Raw genomic sequence first — 21,070 nt, forward strand, 5'->3', positions numbered from 1 at the left:
AGTAACCAACTGTTTTTGTTCTTGTCAGGTTTCTTCTTAAAGATGGGCAGTTATGGCTCTGTGCCCCTCAAGCCAAGCAGATTTGGAAGTGTCTGGCCGAGACTGCAGTCTTCCTATGTGACCGCGAGGCCTGCTTCAAATGGTACTATTTTTTTTTTTTTTTTTTTTAAATGCACTTCTATGGCAAACAACACCCCCAATGCCTCATTGCAGGTACTCTAAACTTATGGGCGACGAACCTGATTTGGACCCAGACATCAACAAGGACTTCTTTGAGAATAATGTCCTGCAGCTGGACCCGTCCCTTTTGACAGAGAATGGCATGAAATGCTTTGAGAGGTTCTTTAAGGCTGTTAACTGCCGGGAGGGGAAACTAGTGGCCAAACGTAGAGCGTACATGATGGATGACCTGGAACTCATAGGCCTAGACTACCTCTGGAGGGTGAGAAGTGATTGTTTTGTGTTTTTCTTGATTTTTTTTTTTTTTTTTTTTAATTTGTTAAAATTACTACTACGTTTTATTGGCATACAGCAGGCCTTAGGTGATTGTTTGTGATCCAAACATAAAATTCTTGATTCCGCAAGTCACACAGTACATCCACATAATCAGCCTTTGTTAATTCAAAATTCTATCAGGACACAATATGGAAAACTTCCCTTGAATTATGCATTTATAGACAAGATAATAAAGTAATACAATATCCGTAAACCAGTATCTCACTATTTAAAAAGAAAAAAAAAACATTCATCAAATATTCATTGATGTAATGTATTTCCTAGCTCCTAACCTTAATGATCAGAAATGATGGTTGGAGATTTTCCAGCAATGGCACGGAAAGATAGTTAAAGGCTAAAACGAGTTAGGTTTGCCTCATTTTGGAATCAACCTGAATCAATTTTGACCCGTTTTGCTGTTGTGAGATATGTAACTTCTTCCCAATTTTGCAATAATGCTTGTGTGATAAACTGGTGTCATATGTTATAGCAGTTCAATGAGTTGGAACTGTGTGTCATCCCCACTTAGACACAGATGCATTATAATATTTAGGACATTTCGTTTTGTTTCAGGTGGTAATTCAAGGAAGTGATGACATTGCCAGCAGAGCCATAGACTTACTGAAAGAAATCTATACCAATCTTGGACCAAAATTACAAGTTAACCAGGTACATGATAGAATTGTGTTCAAACCTATTTTTCAGGTTAAAGGTCATCTACCTATGTTTTTTTTTTTCCTTGTAGGTGGAAATTCATGAAGATTTCATTCAGTCATGTTTTGACCGTCTAAAGGCATCCTACGATACGCTCTGTGTGTTGGATGGTGACAAAGATAGCATTAACTGTGCTCGCCAGGAAGCAATTCGCATGGTGCGAGTGCTCACTGTGCTCAAAGAGTACATCAATGAATGTGATAGTGACTACCATGAAGAGAGAACTATCCTACCCATGTCAAGGTGGAATGACAAGCCTCATATTCCATTAATTTTGTATGTCCACATTTTTTCCAAGACATCGTTCCTAAATGTTTCCTTTTTTTTCCCCAGGGCGTTCCGAGGAAAACATATCACATTAATCGTGCGCTTCCCCAACCAGGGGCGTCAGGTGGATGACCTGGATATCTGGTCACACACCAATGACACAATTGGCTCAGTGCGCCGGGGCATCTTAAACCGTATCAAAGCCAATGCTGCACATACCAAGATAGAGCTCTTCATCGGAGGAGAAGTGGTTGATCCAGCTGATGACAGGAAACTGATTGGACAGCTCAACTTGAAAGACAAAACAGTAACTCACATTTTAATCATATTCTGATGCCTCTCTGGGGTGGACAGTTACACTGGCTTTATTAGAGCAAGCTTATGAGCCTACAGAACCTATTTCTGAAATGTCATGGCAGCAGCCGTATTTGCTCCTGGAGGCTAAGCCATGCAGTAGAGTTGTTGATAGGCAAGTCTGGACGGTATTGTTAGTAATTTTGTCATTTTTCTTTAGCTGATCACGGCCAAGCTAACTCAGGTGAGCACCAACATGCCCTCTAGCCCAGACAGCTCCTCCGACTCTTCGACTGGTTCGCCAGGTAACCACGGCAACCATTACGGTGACGGGCCCAACCCTGAAGTGGAGAGCTGTCTTCCTGGTGTGGTGAGTTTTTACATTGTCGTTTTATAAAGGGTTTCGTCACACAAGTTGATGTTTCAATGTCGTCATGTTTGAGGAGCATCTCTCTAAACAACTTTTCCGGTTTTGCAGATCATGTCGCTGCATCTACGTTACATTTCCTTCCTGTGGCAGGTGGCTGACCTAGGCTGCCAACTCAATATGCCTCTACTTAGAGATGGGGCCAGGGTTCTCATGAAACTTATGCCTCCAGGTACTTGTTTTAATGTTCTTTTATTATGAGGCTGTCTAGTTAGTTGAAGGAAGCATAAACTCAAAGTGTTGGGATGCTTGTGTATTTTTTATTTTTTAAATTACAGATAATGCTACGGTGGAGAACCTGCGTGCTGTATGTTTAGACCATGCCAAGCTCGGGGAAAACAGCCTCAGCCCTTCACTGGACTCTCGTTTTTTTGGCCCCTCACCCTCACAAGTGCTCTACCTCATTGAGGTACAACCGCATCAAAATTGCTTAACAGTGGTCTTAAGTGTTTGCCCCCCCCCCCCCCCCGTTTGTTGTTTTTTTTTATGTCAAATCACCATTTTAAAAAATTGCATGTTATATTTACTACTGTTTTTGTCTCGTGTATTCTGAATTTGCATATGGGGAAAATCAAAACTGTTTTTGTTCTTTTTGGTAAGATAACGTGGAGCAAAAATAAGCATTCCACAGCTTTTCAAAAAATCACAGTGGCTAAAGGGATTGTACCAATAACATTGACTTCCCAGCTTATTACACACCTATCCACAGATTCTAGTGGTAGAGTACTGCGGAAGTATATTGATAATATGTGCTATATATGTGTGTTTTACTATAGATTGCACTGATTACTATGTATTGTAGGCGTTGGTGTTAATTTCATTTTTTTGGCAGGTTATATGATAATAATTATTATTATTAGAATACCAATGGGACAAGGTAAGGAAGTGCATTTACAGTTATGGCACATATTGCACATATCTTGTGTAAGTCCGTCTTCTGTTCAGTGTCTTTTTGGATTGTCACATATTTTCAACAAATTGGTGGCTTTAACCACGTACATAACTCATTGGTGAAATGACATTTGAGACCAGGAGTGTTGTGTCATACATGAAAGCTTCACAGGGACGCCCTAGCAATGCTCCGCATCGTCTAGAAATCTACATTTCTTTCCAATTATTTGCAAATTTGTCTGCTCAAAACTAACATCAGAGATATTACTTTCATCAAACCACATAACAAAGATTTTATTTAACAAAATATTATTTGCTACATTGAGAATCATCTACCATGTTAGGTTTAAGTAATGTTAGTTCTAATTATGGAAGCTATATGTTATTACAAGCAATTTGGGGTTTACTTTCATCAAACCACATCACAAAGATTTTATTAACAAAATATTTGCTACATTAAGAATCATCTACCATGTTAAGTTTAAATAATTTTTATTCTAATTATGTAAGCTATATCTTATTACAAGCAATCGGGGTTTAAATGTTTTGAAGCCATTTTAAAACAGTTTGTTACTTTTAGGAGAAAACATCATGCTGGATTTGCTGTTTGTTACTTTTAGGAGAAAACATCATGCTGGATTTGCTATTTGTAAAGGCTTTGGGTTCCCTGCCTGTGTTCCAGGTTGTGTATGCTTTGCTGATGCCTGCCAGTGCCACTCTGGGCGAGGATGCTAGTGACTTCCAGTACAACTTCCTGAAGAGTGGTGGCTTGCCGCTCGTGCTGAGCATGCTAACCCGAAACAACTTCCTGCCATCGGCTGACATGGAGACAAGGCGCGGGGCTTACCTCAATGCGCTGAAAATCGCCAAACTCCTCCTCACTGCCGTAGGATTTGGGCATGTGAAAGCTGTAGCGGAGGCCTGCCAGCCTAATGCCGAAGGAAATATCCCTGTTTCCCCGGTTAGCCAATTAGCGAAAACCATTAATGGTTTCCAAACATTTAAATGAAAATTTGATGATGATCATTCTCCACTCTTCAATTTACCACAGATTAACCAGGCCACTCATGACCAGGCTCTGGTCCTGCAGAGTGCTCTGCAAAACATCCCAAATCCTGCCTCAGAATGTATGCTGCGCAATGTAGCCATCCGCCTGGCACAGCAGATTTCTGATGAGGTAATTGCAAAGAATCAAAACGTATACATTATTTCTCGATAGTTGAAATATGAACATAGATGCCTTATTCTTAGAAAAGCTTGAGACATGTTTATCACTAAAGGAAAAATAATGATTCATACGGACCTCAACGATTTTCTTAATGTAAACATATTCTGTATTCTGTGTTCGTTGGACCTTGTCATCAAACGACTCAAAACAACTTAAGTAAATAGGTCGGATGACTCCGTAAAAGATAGACACTAATTACAGGACATTACTGTACATCTTTGAACATGTCGCTATGGTCAAATTAGTTTCAATGCTTTCTTGGGGTACCATCATTTTTGCCCACATTCTGTTTGTTCTTTAAAATAATTCTCTTGAACCACTACAAAAGCAGTCTTTTCTTTGGTTGGTATTCATCACATTTTTGTTACTACAACTACTAATTTTTCCACATATATACATTAATTGATTGTGTCGCTGTCAGAATTTTTTTCAGACATCAAAGTCTATTCCTGACATCTGTGTCATCAGAGCGGTACAGAAAATAGTTTGGGCCTCAGGCTGTGGCACAGTACAGCTTGTCTTCAGTTCTAATGAAGATATTAGCAAGATATATGAGAAGGTACTTGTCAAGTGAACTAGATTGGGAATTTGAAAGGCAGTTTCAAATATTTTTTGTAAATGTTGTTTTTCCCTTATAAGACAAATGCAGCTAAGGAACTGGATGGTGAAGACGAGCAGGTGTGTTGTGAGGCCTTGGAAGTGATGACGTTGTGTTTTGCCTTGATGCCCACAGCCCTCGACACTCTCAGTAAGGAGAGGGCTTGGCAAACTTTCATCATAGACTTGCTACTGCACTGCCACAGCAAGTAAGTGCACATTAGTATTGGTTATATTAAGCTGAATTTATTCAATCCCAGCCATTCCTCAAAATGAACCACCTTGTGTACCAGCTATGTTAGACGATTTTGATTGTTCTTTGAAGGTACACAGGATATTGTTTTATGGCTATACATGCATGGGACCCGCCTAAAATAGCTTGGTCTTGGTTCAGAAAAAGTTTTTTCCAGCAAAACAAAAGCAATGTTCATCTTCTGTTTTTTTTCTTTTTCTTTTATGACTAGAAAAATAGCTTGTTTTGACATGATTCATTTCAAGTGGAGCTTTGACATTCACATAAATATTTTTGTTTTCCTTTATGACAGCTCCGCCATAATCAACTACACTGTGTTCCAAATTGTTATTCAAACTGCATTTAAGAGTCAAAACTGTATTTTGAGATGGCAGCAAGGGGCTGGGAGGTGTCATGGTTTGGGTTGGAATCATGGAGAGCTGGTCGGTCCTTTTAGGGTCACTGCGAATGTAGAAATTAACTAAGTATGTAGAGTTTCTCACTGACAACTTTCTTCAATGGTACAAAAAGAAGAACCGTACCTCTTCTCTTTACCTCAACCCTGTTGAGAACCTCTGGAGTATCATCAAGCAAAAGATCTCTAAGGATGGAAGACAGTTCATATCCAAGCTGCTGCTCTGAGATGCTATTCTAACATCTTGCCAAGAAATTAAAGTGAAACTGTCCATGAACTCACAAGTTCTATAGATGTAAAGTGATATCAAGCAAGGGTCATCCTCTATTAACATGTTAATATTCCACAGTCATTTCAAACAATATGTTATGTAATCGTGTAATATTCAAATTCAACATGTGACCATTTTTTTTTAGTTCTTTACAGCCAGTAAAAAGTCTTGAGATGCTGTTCTGCTTAAAGGGAGAGTGTAAGTTTTCGCATGCACGCGTGGGAACTTTAGGGGCATTACGGTAAACCTAGCAATACACACCCTCCTCCAGCTGTCCATTGCTGTAACAGACATGGCGACCTTTAGAGGAGTGCCCCTACGATTATATTTAAAATATACTCTTAGTCATTAACACATTTATTTGCATTTTTTTTATTTATAATGTGTTCATTTTTAATAAAAAACGTTTTGAATCTTACATATAATCACTTTAATAGTTTGGAACAGTGGAGTTGTTATTCAATGTATTGTAAAAAAACGACTGTTGAAATTTGATCAATGAAAATTGAACAAAACACTGACTTGAAAATTATATTGACTGACATTTGCATCAATTATTGATGAAAATTGTATTATATAACGTACCACCAGCAAATGGGTAAGAACCCATGAATGATTTGATTTGGAACTGCAATTCTGCCACCTAGTGGCCGTTTAAGTAGCATGACATTTTAAATCTGCTTTGCAGGAGCGCTATATCAAACCCTTGATAACTTCTGTGCAAAAAAGAAAAAAAACGCCTACATTTTGGTGATGAAATGTACTAAATTAAAAATACATTACTGCAATTTTAGTTTACTGCAATTTTAGTAGAGATGAATGAAAAGACAGAATAGGAGCACAATAAGCTGACATTTGGATTCCATTTTTTTGTTTTATGCCTTTGACAGATCTGTGCGTCAGATGGCCCAGGAGCAATTTTTCCTCATGGCGACCAGGTGTTGCATGGGCCACCGACCTCTCCTTTTCTTTATTACTCTCCTTTTCACTGTCCTCGGGGTGAGTAACCCAACATGTGAGTGACGCTTCTTTTCTTGCTGTTGACCCTATTTTTATGTTCCTGACCTGAGTGCAGACCACTGCTAAGGAGCGAGCTAAACATGCAGGGGACTACTTCACTTTGCTCCGACATCTCCTGAACTATGCCTACAACAGCAACATCAACCTGCCAAATGCTGAGGTGCTGCTCAACAATGAGATTGATTGGCTCAAAAGGATAAGGGTAGGCTATCCTTTGTCTCAAGTTAGCATGGGATTAATTTTTGTCGTGTTGCCTTTGTGAATGTGAGCTGATGTTACTGTCATTCCTGATCTTACATCTTCTAGGATGAAGTCAAGAGGACAGGGGAAACTGGCGTCGAGGAAACTATCTTAGAAGGCCATCTTGGTGTCACCAAGGAGCTATTAGCTTTCCAGACACCTGAGAAGAAATATTACATTGGCTGTGAGAAAGGAGGAGCTAACCTCATAAAGGTGCATCTGATAAGTCTTGTCCCATAATGATTATACGTTTTAAGATATTTAACTCACAAAAGCCAGGATTTTTCTATCTTTTTGGGGTCTCTATTCTTTATAAAAGGTGACATTTAGTTCTGTTGAATTAAACAATGGTTGGTGTCCATCAAATATTGTTGACACATTCCAACACCCCCCACAGGAGCTGATCGACGACTTCATTTCCCCAGCGTCAAACGTTTACTTGCAGTACATGAAGAGTGGCGAGTTTCCCACAGAGCAGGCCATTCCAGTGTGCAGCACCCCGGCCTCCATCAATGCTGGCTTTGAGCTCTTGGTAGCGCTTGCTGTCGGCTGTTTCCGCAACCTCAAGCAGATCGTTGACACTCTGACTGACATGTACTATTTGGGTAAGTTAATGTTTTAAAGCAGGGTTTTCCATGCTTTTTCTTTTCAGCTGAAGTCCAATTCAGCTCAAGTCCAATAAAAGATGTAAACTTGGCGGGATGCAAACAATATGTAGTGTTCCCTCTTTTTTTCGCAGTTAATGGAGAATCCCCTGCAAAAAGTGAATTCCCCAAAGTAGGAACCCCCCCCCCCCCCCCCCCCCCCCACACACACACACACAATTTCCATGAGTGTGTATCTGGGTACCAGAATTTTTTTAACTGTGAAATACTTCACATATTTCACACGGGGGTTCCACATTCTGTGTTGCGTCTCCGCTCCACTGCGCGGCGGTGTGCTTCCACAACCATGTCGCACATATATTCTATTTTGTACAGTAACTACTCTTATTTATTTCCGTTCCTTGCCCATGGTTAGGGAGCAAAGAGGCCAGCAATGCCCTCCACGTGACCCAGAGTGGAACCCGTAGCTCAACAAACGTGACAACGGGAAAGCAGGGTTTACGCTCAGCATTCCAATTTATTACAACAGAACTCTTTGGAACATCTGCCCAAACACCCTTTTCCGTCGGCAACTTATTTATTCTTCCCGCCATGCTCATGCACTCATATCTCACTTGCATGCCACACACAGCTTTCTCACATAAAGGAACAATACATGTAGCACAACTGTCATTAACATTCATCAACATTACCTTCTCAAAGAGGCTTGAATGGGTGGCAGAAGAGAGGCTCTCATTTGAGTCAGAGACATTAGGTTGAGGTTCACGCTGAGACTGCTGCTGGAGGTTGAGGTTCACTCTGAGACTGCTGATAGCCAGTCACATGTCTTGTAGGACGCCCGTAGCTTGTCCAGTTACAGTCAACTCGTTTGGCATGCAGGACAACCTTCACAGTGCATCTTTTGGCAAAATATAACATTGTTTTGTTTGGGGTTTTCTTTTTTCTTTCTTTTTTGGTGGGGGGGACGGTGGTCTGAGGACATGAAAGATGAAATGCTAAGCGGTGAGGGAACACTGTTGTTTAATGCAATATCTAAGTATCTTGCGTGCTTTTGCCATGACAATTGGTGACCCAGAAAAAACTGCTGTGGCGTTTTGCCTACCAACCCTCAATTTGGATTACGTTGTCTGAAAAGGTGATGAGACGTACGTATGTACAACCTGAAGAAGATTTGAGCCGTTCCACATCTCTTTCCAGGCTGTGAAACGTTGACTGAGTGGGAGTACCTGCCTCCAGTAGGCCCACGGCCAAATAAAGGCTTTGTGGGTCTGAAGAACGCTGGGGCCACATGTTATATGAACTCAGTAATTCAGCAACTTTACATGATTCCTCCCATTCGCAACGGCATCCTGGCCATCGAGGGCACAGGGACCGATGTGGATGATGACATGTCAGGCGATGAGAAGCAGGAGAATGAGGTACTGCCAGCTAATGATAGTATGGGTGTGATGGCCAAATACACTGTTGAGGAATCATCGTCAATAGATTTTGTCCCAACAGACTAATGTGGATCCTCGTGATGAGGTGTTCAGCTACCACCACCAGTTTGACGATAAGCCTGCAAGTAAAGCAGAGGACAGGAAGGAGTACAACATTGGAGTTTTGCGTCACCTACAGGTCATCTTTGGCCACCTCGCTGCTTCCAGACTTCAGTACTATGTCCCGAGAGGCTTCTGGAAACAATTTAGGTATGTAATTCACGCATTTTGACTGTTTTGGTAGAGGTTTAAGTGCCTTCTACTTGTGGGGCTGCAGGTTATGGGGTGAGCCAGTGAATCTAAGAGAGCAGCATGACGCTTTAGAGTTTTTCAATTCCTTGGTGGATAGTCTGGATGAAGCACTAAAGGCCTTGGGTCATCCTGCTATGCTCAGCAAGGTGCTAGGAGGCTCCTTTGCTGATCAGAAGATTTGTCAGGGATGCCCTCATAGGTGAGTATTTATTTATATTGTATCACAGAGAAACTACACATTTTTTCAAATAAATATTCAGCATTAGATATGCATTTAATACTGGTGCGTTTTTTTTTTCCTATCAACCACTGGAAAAATTTTTACAACTCACTAGTTAAGAATCACTAATTAAGAAGATTGATTTCTAGATAATGCAATAGTTATGCTCAGTAGGACAAATGTTTTATCCCCCACCCACATGCAAACCTTTGTCTTTAGGTACGAGTGTGAGGAGTCATTCACGACACTTAATGTAGACATCAGAAACCATCAGAATCTTTTGGACTCCATGGAGCAATACGTCAAAGGAGATCTACTGGAGGGAGCCAATGCATACCACTGTGAGAAGTGTAATAAGAAGGTAGGATAGGATTGCAGCTTTTTTAAAAGGGTAAAATGTTTGGGATGTAAATGGTAGGTTTGTAATGGATATATATTGGATACATTATATATTATTTTGCATCCCCTGTAGGTGGACACTGTCAAGCGACTGCTGATCAAAAAGCTGCCACCAGTCCTTGCCATCCAACTGAAGCGCTTCGACTACGATTGGGAGCGGGAATGTGCCATCAAATTCAATGACTACTTTGAATTCCCGAGGGAGCTAGACATGGAGCCGTACACTGTTGCTGGCGTGGCGAAAATTGAGGGCGATGACGTCAACCCGGAGAACCAAGTGATCCAACAGAATGAACCCTCAGAACCCACGCCTGTGGGCAGCTCCAAGTACCGTTTGGTAGGGGTTCTGGTCCACTCGGGCCAGGCCAGCGGTGGACATTACTACTCGTACATCATCCAAAGAAATGGGGGCGACGGCGAAAAAAATCGCTGGTATAAGTTTGACGATGGCGACGTGACGGAGTGCAAAATGGATGACGAGGAGGAGATGAAAAACCAATGCTTTGGTGGTGAATACATGGGCGAGGTGTTTGATCACATGATGAAAAGGATGTCATATCGCAGACAAAAACGATGGTGGAATGCCTACATCCTTTTCTATGAACGTATGGACTCATTAGACAAGGACAGCGAGCTTGTCAAGTACATCTCGGAGCTGGCCATCTCCACCGCCAAGCCGCATCAAGTCAAGATGCCTGGTGTAATCGAGTGCAGCGTCCGCAAACAGAACGTCCAATTTATGCACAACCGAATGCAATACAGCCTGGAATATTTCCAGTTTATTAAGAAACTTCTGACCTGTAACAGTGTCTATTTAAACCCCCCTCCAGGTATGTATAGATACACCAATACTAAATACTATACGACATTTTAAATACCATACGGCCAGTGGTGTAACAACTTGGTGATGGGGCCCCTGGTGCAATTAAGTTTTTTTTTTTTTTTTTTTTTTTTTTTTTTTTGGTACCCCCAGATGCCTTGTCCTAAACATAAATCCATGTGCCAAGCCACTTGAGAGAACTGATACCCGTCACCAATGCTTTTGCCAGGCTTCCAATTTTAAGATTATGATCTTTATATTTATTATAAATACCACACACGTGTGTGTGTGTGTGTGTGTGTATATATATATATATATATATATATATATATATATATATATAGTGTGTGTCAGTACAGACGTTCAGTTTTTCAGATGACATGTTAACTGCATTCAGTGGCGATAAGCATTCCCATAAATTCTGACATTTCCCATCATTACTGTGGTTTTAAATTCCCTCTTCTATCATCTTGAGATTGCATCTAGTGTTGTTTGATGAAGATCATTGTCCCTATTAAATGATCACTGCACAATGTGTTACATAAATGATACTTAATAACTGCTGAGCGTGATCTTATGGAAAGCAGAATTGTTTTGTTAGCCAGAGGATCCTGTGACGGTACTGCACAGGAAATTAAATATTTGACCACAGGTGCTGGTTCATAACAAATTACAAATGTGCTTCCCTTATCACTTGATGTCCTACCCCTGACCGATGATTTTTATGTTGTCCTAGGGAAGAAAAAGATGGTTTCTGTATTAACGTTACCAGTGACAGTTGTCACCACTTGTTGCATTAAACGCGTAGATCATCTACTGCAGAACAACTTATGCGCAGAGAGTGTGTAAAGCAGAAATTATAAGAAAAAGCCTTGTGAACCTTTTAGCAACACAACTAAACATTTCAACACTGAACAAAAAAAAAATAATAATTTTAAGATGTGATTTCAAATGCTTTAAACCAGGAGAAACTGCTAATCCAAGCCCTGCTGTCTTTCACTTTGTCAGGACAAGACCATCTTCTGCCAGAGGCAGAGGAGATTGCTATGATAAGTGCTCAGCTGGCTGCTCGCTTCCTCTTTAGCACAGGCTTCCACACCAAGAAAGTAGTCAGAGGTCCTGCCAGTGATTGGTAAGCACCCACCACATTACCACATTGTTTCTCTCTACATTCAGTCCTTTTCTGAACATGTCTTCTCCATCATAAGGTATGATGCGCTCTGCATCCTGCTGAGACACAGTAAGAATGTACGCTACTGGTTTGCACACAACGTACTGTTTGCTTACCCCAACCGCTTCTCCGAGTACCTACTGGAGTGCCCGAGCGCTGAGGTGCGCGGTGCCTTTGCTAAGCTCATAGTTTTCATCGCTCACTTCTCGCTGCAAGACGGCCCCTGCCCCTCCCCCACCGCTTCGCCTGGAACCTCCGCTCAGGTTTAGCTTTTCTTTATGGCTTTCAAAACGAATTAAGAGGTTTCCCACTCGATGCACCTCAAGTAATTCATTGTATTCATGTTGATTAGGGCTGTGACAACCTCAGTCTAAGTGACCACCTTTTAAGAGCTGTCCTCAACTTGCTCAGACGAGAGGTATCCGAACATGGTCGTCACCTGCAACAGTACTTCAACCTCTTTGTCATGTATGCCAATCTGGGTAAGAAGCCTACAAACAACCTGTCATGTACACCTGCTCAGACTTATTGGGTTATTACTATAATCCCTTTCAACACATTCAACCTCCAATCTTCCTCCGTAAATAGGTTTGGCAGAAAAGACCCAGCTGCTAAAGCTCAATGTGCCTGCCACGTTCATGTTAGTAGCGCTGGACGAAGGCCCCGGACCTGCCATCAAGTACCAGTACGCCGAACTAGGCAAGCTTTACACAGTGGTCTCCCAATTGGTTCGCTGCTGTGATGTATCCTCACGCATGCAGTCCTCCATCAATGGTGAGTGTAAAACAATGCCAAGTTGTCAGGTGTTTCGTACCAGGGGTGTGTGTGTGTGTGTGTGTGTGTGTGTGTGTGGGGGGGGGGGGGGGGGTGAAAGCACCCTAATTGTATTGCCCTATGAGGATCATCATCCTTGCTCAGGATGTGGTGACTGACAAACCAGCCACTCTGAGCTCGTGTGCGGTGTTGCCAGAGCTTGGAGCTGAGGGCTTTCTAGGGGGGAAAAAATAAAATAGATAATCACTTCATTTGTAATAATTGCTCACCCATCTGTGCAGGTAACCCCCCTCTGCCTAACCCCTATGGGGACACCAACCTAACAGCCCCGGTAATGCTAGTGCAGCAGCTTGTGGCTGAGATCCTGTTTGTGAGGACCAGCTATGTGAAGAAGATCATCGAGGACTGCAGCAACTCTGAGGAGACCGTAAAATTGCTCCGCTTCAGCTGCTGGGAGAACCCTCAGTTTTCCTCCACTGTGCTCAGTGAGCTACTCTGGCAGGTAAAACTAAAATCACAGCGACTAGGATTTCTCTGTCGCTTGGATGTGTTGCTTAACGTTTGCTTGGCTGTACACAGGTGGCATACTCTTATAATTATGAGTTGAGGCCTCACTTGGACTTGCTGCTACAGATCCTGCTCATTGAAGACTCCTGGCAGACGCACAGGTCAGAATTGATTACCAAGATGACAAATCAAGCCAAGTTGCAAACACAACCATTTACACACTAAGATGGAGGTACACACCAGACTACAAATGGTATCATTATTTTGCAATGCAAAAAGGCAGACGTCAAAATACCTTGCTGAGGCCATAAGCCACATGTTGTCCACGCCAATTTTAACAAGGCTACATGGCACACATTCGCTGGCAAGAATATTGAATAAGCAATGCTTTCGCCCTCATGTCAATATTTGCACTGATCGTTTTCTTTCTTCTGTAGAAGAAGCGAAAATTGGTCTTTCCACCCTACCCGCACAAGCTATTAGAGACGGATGACATAGCTTTAAAATTATATTTTATATATATTATATTTCAAGTAAATGTGCTGTGATACATCTGACCATTTGGGAAATTACTAAACACTTGTGGTTCAGAATAACAGCATTTTTATACCACGCATTTAAGTGTATTTTTTTTTTTCACAGTTGAAATGTAAATTAATTTTAATATCGTGCAACCGTTTTCAGGGACACAGTTTGAAATGGAAACTAAAACCTATATTTTGATGGCAGTCTGAATGACACATTGAAAGCGGAACGTACCAGAGAAGTTCGAAAATATTTTGAAAGGGAGAACGAAGTATATTTTCTGTTACTGTGTGTGTGTGTCTGTCTGGCTTGTGTGAGGGAGATGTTGCGTAAGCTAGTGACCCATTATGCTCATGGAACAAAATACAATGGCTAAATACCACACTTTTCCCCCTCCTTTCTAACTTAACTGTAATAGATTAAAAATATTGTGGCTCTGGTATGACAGATTTTAACAAGGCTACATGGCACACATTCGCTGGCAAGAATATTGAATAAGCAATGCTTTCGCCCTCATGTCAATATTTGCACTGATCGTTTTCTTTCTTCTGTAGAAGAAGCGAAAATTGGTCTTTCCACCCTACCCGCACAAGCTATTAGAGACGGATGACATAGCTTTAAAATTATATTTTATATATATAATATTTCAAGTAAATGTGCTGTGATACATCTGACCATTTGGGAAATTACTAAACACTTGTGGTTCAGAATAACAGCATTTTTATACCACGCATTTAAGTGTAATTTTTTTTTCACCGTTGAAATGTAAATTAATTTTAATATCGTGCAACCGTTTTCAGGGACACAGTTTGAAATGGAAACTAAAACCTATATTTTGATGGCAGTCTGAATGACACATTGAAAGCGGAACGTACCAGAGAAGTTTGAAAATATTTTGAAAGGGACAACGAAGTATATTTTCTGTTACTGTGTGTGTGTGTGTCTGTCTGGCTTGTGTGAGGGAGATGTTGCGTAAGCTAGTGACCCATTATGCTCATGGAACAAAATACAATGGCTAAATACCACACTTTTCCCCCTCCTTTCTAACTTAACTGTAATAGATTAAAAATATTGTGGCTCTGGTATGACAGCCAATCAGCCATATTTCCGTAAACACAAACGTTAAGCCCGCCCTGTGTGACGTCACGATCCTCTGAGCATGCGGGACAGTTTGGGGCCGTTTGGCATTCATTTTTTATATATATATATATATATATATATATATATATATATATATATATATATATATATATATATATATATATATATATATATATATATATATATAAAAATAAAATGTGTGTTTGGTATATTTATTTGGGAATGTGAACAACCCAATAGAATCAGATTTCCCAAAAGATTCAGAATTGAGCATTAAGCCCTGCAGTGTGAACCTAGCCTGACTAGCTAGATAGGTTACATTTAGACCTCACAAGGAAAACACTAACGTTTTACATGAGCAATGAATAAATAAAGAAGCCAATATTTTAAGTTACAAGTAAAGAAATCCAAACAACACACCTTCAAAAGTCATTTGTACATACCATGCAGACGTGTTGAAAAATATTTTTCTATGGGATTGTGTATCTTGAGCCTACCAGGGTCTGCTTTCTTTGTCTTAAGGAATACATCTAATGAGTGCTCCAGCAATGATCAGTTGAAACTTTCGCTTTTATGCTTTTATCCTGTCCTGTCGTCCTCACGTGTCTTGAGGCTGCTCATTTTTGGCCTTGCTTTTAAGCTATAGCTTGTGTTTCCTCTTAACTGTAAAGGTAACATCTATGTTTTGCATCCTATCTGCCCTTGTAGCCAAACCATTTCCATTTGACAGACGTCGCTTTCAATTTAGGCACTAAGTCCTTGCAGTGGAGAAACGTGTGTACATAAGAATAGACACCATGCTACAGATTACGTCATCACGTCCTTAGTGTCAATTTCGCGATATTTGATTTCTTTATTTTTTTTATCACCCCCAAAACTACACTTGTCAATATTGTAGGTGTGATATTGCACACACATACAAGCACTCGTCAATCTGTTTTTATTAACTAGGTTGTAGATGGCAGTGTTATGTAGCTTAGTTGGTCGTTGCGTCCAACATGTATTTGGTTGGTGGCTTGGATCAATGATGGTGTGGTCATCTCCCAACCCAGAGGTTGTGGGTTCAATACCTGGACTTTGCGACCATGTTGAAATATCCTTGAGCAATTGCTTCTAATGCTCCTGCATCAGTAGATGACTGAGTAGCCGAATGTAAAGAACTTTGAGGGACGAGTAAGGTGGAAAAACATCTTAAGTGAAGAACAATGTACAATTTCCACTCCGGCAATCTATTACCCGAAGCGATTAGCTGAATGAATGTTGATAAAGCAAACACAGCTGTTCTTTCTGACCAAAATGCAGTGTTTATTTGTAATCCTCCTTTTCTCTATCTTTTTGTGCTGTAGGATTCATAATGTGCTGAAGGGAATTCCAGATGACAGGGATGGTCTCTTTGACACTATCCAGCGTTCCAAGAACCACTATCAGAAACGAGCCTACCAGTGCATCAAATGCATGGTGGCCCTCTTCAGCAACTGCTCTGTGGCTTACCAGATCCTCCAGGTACACCTGCACATTAATTACAAAATTAACAATGGTATCCTCATTCAATATTGATATTGGATATTGGTCCATTATTATATATATATATATATATATATATATATATATATATATATATATATATATATATATATCCTATATCGAATCAATCTGTGTACATTCAAAATCGCCAATATTTGCAAATACAGAGAACTATTTTTTTTTTTTAATCCATGTAGTACATTGTCATGTTTGAGGTTGAATGTATGTTGTTTCAATAGTATCCGGTGATTAAATCCCGCCTAACCCTAAGTAACATTTTCTACAAAAAAAAAAAAAAAATTAAAAACATGAATCATTCCTGCTGATATCTATCAGACAATACTCTAGGCTGCAATCAGTATTTGTGAGTGAAAAAGTTGGATCAGGACACCCCTAAATAATGATTTTGTTTGATGATTTTGTTTGTTCAGTCCGAGTGGACACGGAATAGGATATATATATATATATAATATAATAAATATGCAGAATTATGCAAATTAGCGAAGGCCATTCACGGCTCTGAATTTCATGTACTCGCAATGGAGGTCGCAATGTGCTTTTTGAAAATTGTTAGTTTGATCACACGAGTTTCCGCCATTACACTTGTAATACAAGGGCTTCTTTATCCTTGTGTCCGTGATGTGCACGCAGAGTAACGGCGACCTGAAACGAAAGTGGACGTGGGCTGTCGAGTGGCTCGGTGACGAGCTAGAGAGGAGGCCTTACTCTGGCAACCCACAGTACACCTACAACAACTGGTCACCTCCGGTCCAGAGCAATGAAACATCCAACGGTTACTTCCTGGAGCGCTCGCACAGCGCACGCATGACCCTTGCCAAGGCCTGCGAGCTTTGCCCCGAGGAGGTAATGAGCTGGCACGCCAAACGCACTTGATCTAATCCGTTGTTGTTGTAGATGCTTCAACTACTACTACACGGGCATTAACCTTGTACAGTGTTGACAATCCAGTTTTTTACCCTTACTGTGTTGGTGTTTATAACCAAACTGTCAGCACCCAAGACCTACTTAGGCTGCCACCATATTATGAGCCATACAGTGGAACCTCCATAGTTGTGATGCAGTTAGAAGTCGGTCAAATTTTGAAGAAACTGATGACGTTGACACCTTCTTTATGGTCAAGTTCATGTATGTTACACCACTGTTTGAGGAGAAAACAAGGATACAGTGAAACAACTCATCTTAACCCTTTGAAAAGTTTGCTACAAGAAGGATAAGACAGTTTGAAAGTGTTATCATCCTTGATACCAGTAGGTTTTTTAAATTTTTATTTTGTAATTGTTTTTATTCATTCAAAATACGGATCAACAAGGAATATTTTTGCGTGGGTCATTTCATTTAAAAATGTAAGATGAGTAAATTATCGCTGTAAATGAAAATCCAGATTTTTTTTCTTTTTTTTGCGCACCACTATTAATTACGGTAGTCATCTATGGCTATACAATAATGTGTACGAATGAAATACTGGTGTTTGCGTATGTCAGTGTTTAAATCTGTGAATAACCATTCCCATAGTTTTAAATTGGCCTCATGCATCGGATGGACACACATGTCATCAATCTATGTGTTGTCTTCCTATTCTTTTTGCAGGAGCCGGATGAACAGGAAGCCCCAGATGATCAAGACTCTTCTCCACCTGAGGATACCTCTTTGTACCCACATTCTCCTGGAACCACACAGTTTCAGCAGGTAGCCGTTGTTCATCACTTTGTATTATTAACAGTGAACTTTTGCCCATATTATGGAATGCACAAATGGTTTTAAATTATATACTATCCAGTTATTTCACGACGCTGGTTTAAAAAAAAATGTAATAATCTAACACATAGTGCGTGTGGAAATGTCTTACCTAGATTTATTTTATAATAAAATGGTATTTCAAGTGTAAACTCACCATTATAATAGTCTTTAATCATGTATAGATTAGACTTGAATTCAATGTCTGGACCGCTGCTAATATTAACGCAGCTGCAAGTAACTATCAACCATTTTCAGGCTAATACCCCAAATGAGGTACTATACAAATAAAGACCGCCTCTCTGTATAAATTTCACTCTTCTAATCTAATCTATATTTTGATGCCATCGACTTCCTCCCCCAGAACAACCATCCTCACGGGCAACCATATACCGGCCCGGCAGCGCAGCACATGAACAACCCTCAGCGCCCCGGGCCCGCCTCGGCGCCGACACCGGGCCCCGCGCAGGCCCCGACTCCGGGCACGGGCCCCGGCGGCCCCGCGCCCAGCCCGAGAGCACAAGAGAACTGGGAGAGCACGGAGGAGATGGGGCCCGCCGGCCCGGCCCTGGCCCCCGCCTCCAGCCAGGCTCCTGCTCCGCCCAAGGAGTAAACGCCGCACTCATCCCCAAGCCCCCTCTTCCGCCTCCTCCCTCCTCTGCTGTGCCTGGAGCCTCTGTCGTCCAGCTCTCATTACCCCCTCCTCTGCGCTCTTTGGTTCTCGGAGCATGGCCAGCGGGGGGGCGCCGCAGGAGCGGAGGGAGTGGATTTGAGAGTTCTAAGTAAAGGAAAAAAAAAAAAAAAAACCCACACAAAAAAAACTATTAACCCAGAGCTGGCGATGATGATGAAAGGTGTACATAATGTTCATGTTGGTGACTGTTGGGATCGCCCAGTAGCATCACTCGCTGTGCTTGGCTGTCGGGGAAAGAGGTTGCAGATCGTACCGATGACAAAAATGGATACTATACGGGAAAAAGAAAAAAAATCCCCCGCCCAAAAACGATACACTTTGTTTTCATCCCCCATGTTCAGCAGTAAGAGTTTGTTCCAGCCAATGGGACGGTTTAACGGTCATTCAACTGAAGACTACGCCGAAGAAGGACGCGTTTTGTTATTCTCACCAATATGTTGTCGTCGTCGTGATTTTGTTCCCCGTGTGCCGAGTTTGTTTGGCCGTCGGGCAGGTGGGCTTTCACGCTTTTTGACGTGAAAAAGCAGTTCATGCAACATTTGGTCAGAGAAATATTGCCTTTTTTTTTTTTTTTCATACATTTTTTTTGTTGTTGTTTTTGAATCTCCGTCAGTCAATATGCTGTAACATTTAGCATGGCTTCTCACCAGAATAGTGTAGCCCGAAGAAAACCATAACAACCTAAAGCTGTTCTTTCGCTACATCTTCACAGGGTGTGTTACTTTTTTTTTTTTTTTTCACCTACAATGAGGGCAATATTTTTGAACCAGTGTACGACTAAGTGGCTTTCCAATTGCTCATATAATCTTCACAGTTTTGCTGATTGGATAGACCGTTTAGATTGAAAGAATCTCCGCCCCTTCCGAGAAAAAACAAAACAAAACATATGCAACATAACCGCTGCACCGGCAGCCATCTTTGTGATGTATCATAGAGCGCGTGGTTGATCTTGCATCTCTTCTGTGGAGCCCACGCCACCCCCATGCCATGTGTCATTTGCCATCTTGCTCGTTGGCCACGGGGGTGCCACGGGAGGGGTTACTTAGGAATAGCAGCTGGTTAGTCACATTGCAACTAACTTGTGATCCTGTAGTAAAAAGATAAACATCAGTAAATACTGTATTTAATTGGTAACTTGAATACGTGTTTTTTTTTCTTTTTGTCTAAACCATACCAAATACTCCTGCAAATGAAAATATTCTGCCCACCGTATTATATTTAAATATTTTGCTCTTATTTTATAGAATTTATTTTGTTGTATTTCACTAAAAAATAGAATTTGATTTAAAAGGAACATTTTTGTCCTTTTGTTATTTTTAAAGAAGATATTGACTGTACAGAGTTCTAATCTGCGCCCTGTTTTTTGCCGACTTTTGTTTTGGCCATGGTGTGACGTTGAATTCTGGAGCTACAGTCGCGATGTGGACTTTCACTTTGTGAGGTTTTTTGTGCACAGAAATATAACAAAACATAAAAAAAAAACATTGCGCCCTTAGCAAATAAAGAAAATTGAATCTTGGTCTGCGTCATGTTTACTACTATATCAACGACATTCTTGGAATCCTCAAGAAGTATTTGAAGCCTGCCATTTAGTATTGGTAGTTTTGGCTTTGTGGACAGGTGCCCAATCTTTCTCCAAAAATCTTATCACTAGCAGATAGCCTGAAGTGCACTGAAGACATGTTTGACTGGACTTGAAAAGACAATGAAATCGCATCTGCAAATGACATGCTCCCTGAACCAGTGCAAACTTGGCACTCACTTGAAACAAAAGCGGGAAATACTTTGTGTGGTGATCTATTTAACTCTTTAAAGCAAGTGAGTGCTTGACTGTCTCAAGTTCAATATTTCTGGCAGATACCTGTAAATTACATTGTGGTTCTGTGCTACCCACAAATTACAATGTGGTTTTGTGCTACAAATCAACTAATAATCAGCAAAAATTAACCCTATCATAATCAAGCATTTATAATTAAAATGCCAAGCAGGTAACTGCTGCATGAGCAGGGAATTGTGGGTCTACAATGAAGATGCCTACCTCAAACTTATTTTGAAATATGAATATCTTATATTAACACCTTGTGAGCAAGTGACCAATGACTTGCCCACTCAGAAAAAAACATTCCTTAATGAACCCCTCCCAATTGATTCAAC

At 40.9% G+C, this 21,070-nt stretch overlaps 1 protein-coding gene across 4 annotated transcripts in view; it reads left to right on the plus strand.

The window, feature by feature from the left end:
• Positions 1-20,435, plus strand: part of LOC148423105 (ubiquitin carboxyl-terminal hydrolase 9X) — a 41,333-nt gene extending 20,898 nt beyond the window's left edge. For 2 of the 4 annotated variants that reach the window (XM_088415129.1, XM_088415132.1), the window contains 31 exons: positions 29-142; positions 214-442; positions 1,069-1,164; positions 1,241-1,452; positions 1,543-1,783; positions 1,991-2,140; positions 2,249-2,369; positions 2,476-2,606; positions 3,771-4,049; positions 4,140-4,265; positions 4,738-4,875; positions 4,956-5,122; positions 6,722-6,830; positions 6,907-7,053; positions 7,158-7,304; positions 7,489-7,696; positions 8,894-9,114; positions 9,182-9,384; positions 9,452-9,625; positions 9,866-10,007; positions 10,119-10,875; positions 11,874-11,997; positions 12,074-12,299; positions 12,389-12,518; positions 12,625-12,810; positions 13,092-13,312; positions 13,390-13,478; positions 16,290-16,446; positions 17,119-17,331; positions 18,076-18,174; positions 18,587-20,435. In XM_088415129.1, the coding sequence (XP_088271255.1) occupies positions 29-142; positions 214-442; positions 1,069-1,164; positions 1,241-1,452; positions 1,543-1,783; positions 1,991-2,140; positions 2,249-2,369; positions 2,476-2,606; positions 3,771-4,049; positions 4,140-4,265; positions 4,738-4,875; positions 4,956-5,122; positions 6,722-6,830; positions 6,907-7,053; positions 7,158-7,304; positions 7,489-7,696; positions 8,894-9,114; positions 9,182-9,384; positions 9,452-9,625; positions 9,866-10,007; positions 10,119-10,875; positions 11,874-11,997; positions 12,074-12,299; positions 12,389-12,518; positions 12,625-12,810; positions 13,092-13,312; positions 13,390-13,478; positions 16,290-16,446; positions 17,119-17,331; positions 18,076-18,174; positions 18,587-18,835 (5,806 nt within the window). In that variant the 3' untranslated portion in view covers positions 18,836-20,435. The remainder of the gene's footprint in view (positions 1-28; positions 143-213; positions 443-1,068; positions 1,165-1,240; positions 1,453-1,542; positions 1,784-1,990; positions 2,141-2,248; positions 2,370-2,475; positions 2,607-3,770; positions 4,050-4,139; positions 4,266-4,737; positions 4,876-4,955; positions 5,123-6,721; positions 6,831-6,906; positions 7,054-7,157; positions 7,305-7,488; positions 7,697-8,893; positions 9,115-9,181; positions 9,385-9,451; positions 9,626-9,865; positions 10,008-10,118; positions 10,876-11,873; positions 11,998-12,073; positions 12,300-12,388; positions 12,519-12,624; positions 12,811-13,091; positions 13,313-13,389; positions 13,479-16,289; positions 16,447-17,118; positions 17,332-18,075; positions 18,175-18,586) is intronic. The other 2 variants (XM_088415131.1, XM_088415133.1) reach the window with 1 other exon arrangement.
• Positions 20,436-21,070: the final 635 nt, after the last annotated feature.

The sequence above is a fragment of the Hippichthys cyanospilos genome, chromosome 5, assembly GCF_059441005.1.
Source record: "Hippichthys cyanospilos isolate Australia breed blue-spotted pipefish chromosome 5, RoL_Hcya_1.0, whole genome shotgun sequence".
In the NCBI taxonomy this organism is placed as follows: Eukaryota; Metazoa; Chordata; class Actinopteri; order Syngnathiformes; family Syngnathidae; genus Hippichthys; species Hippichthys cyanospilos.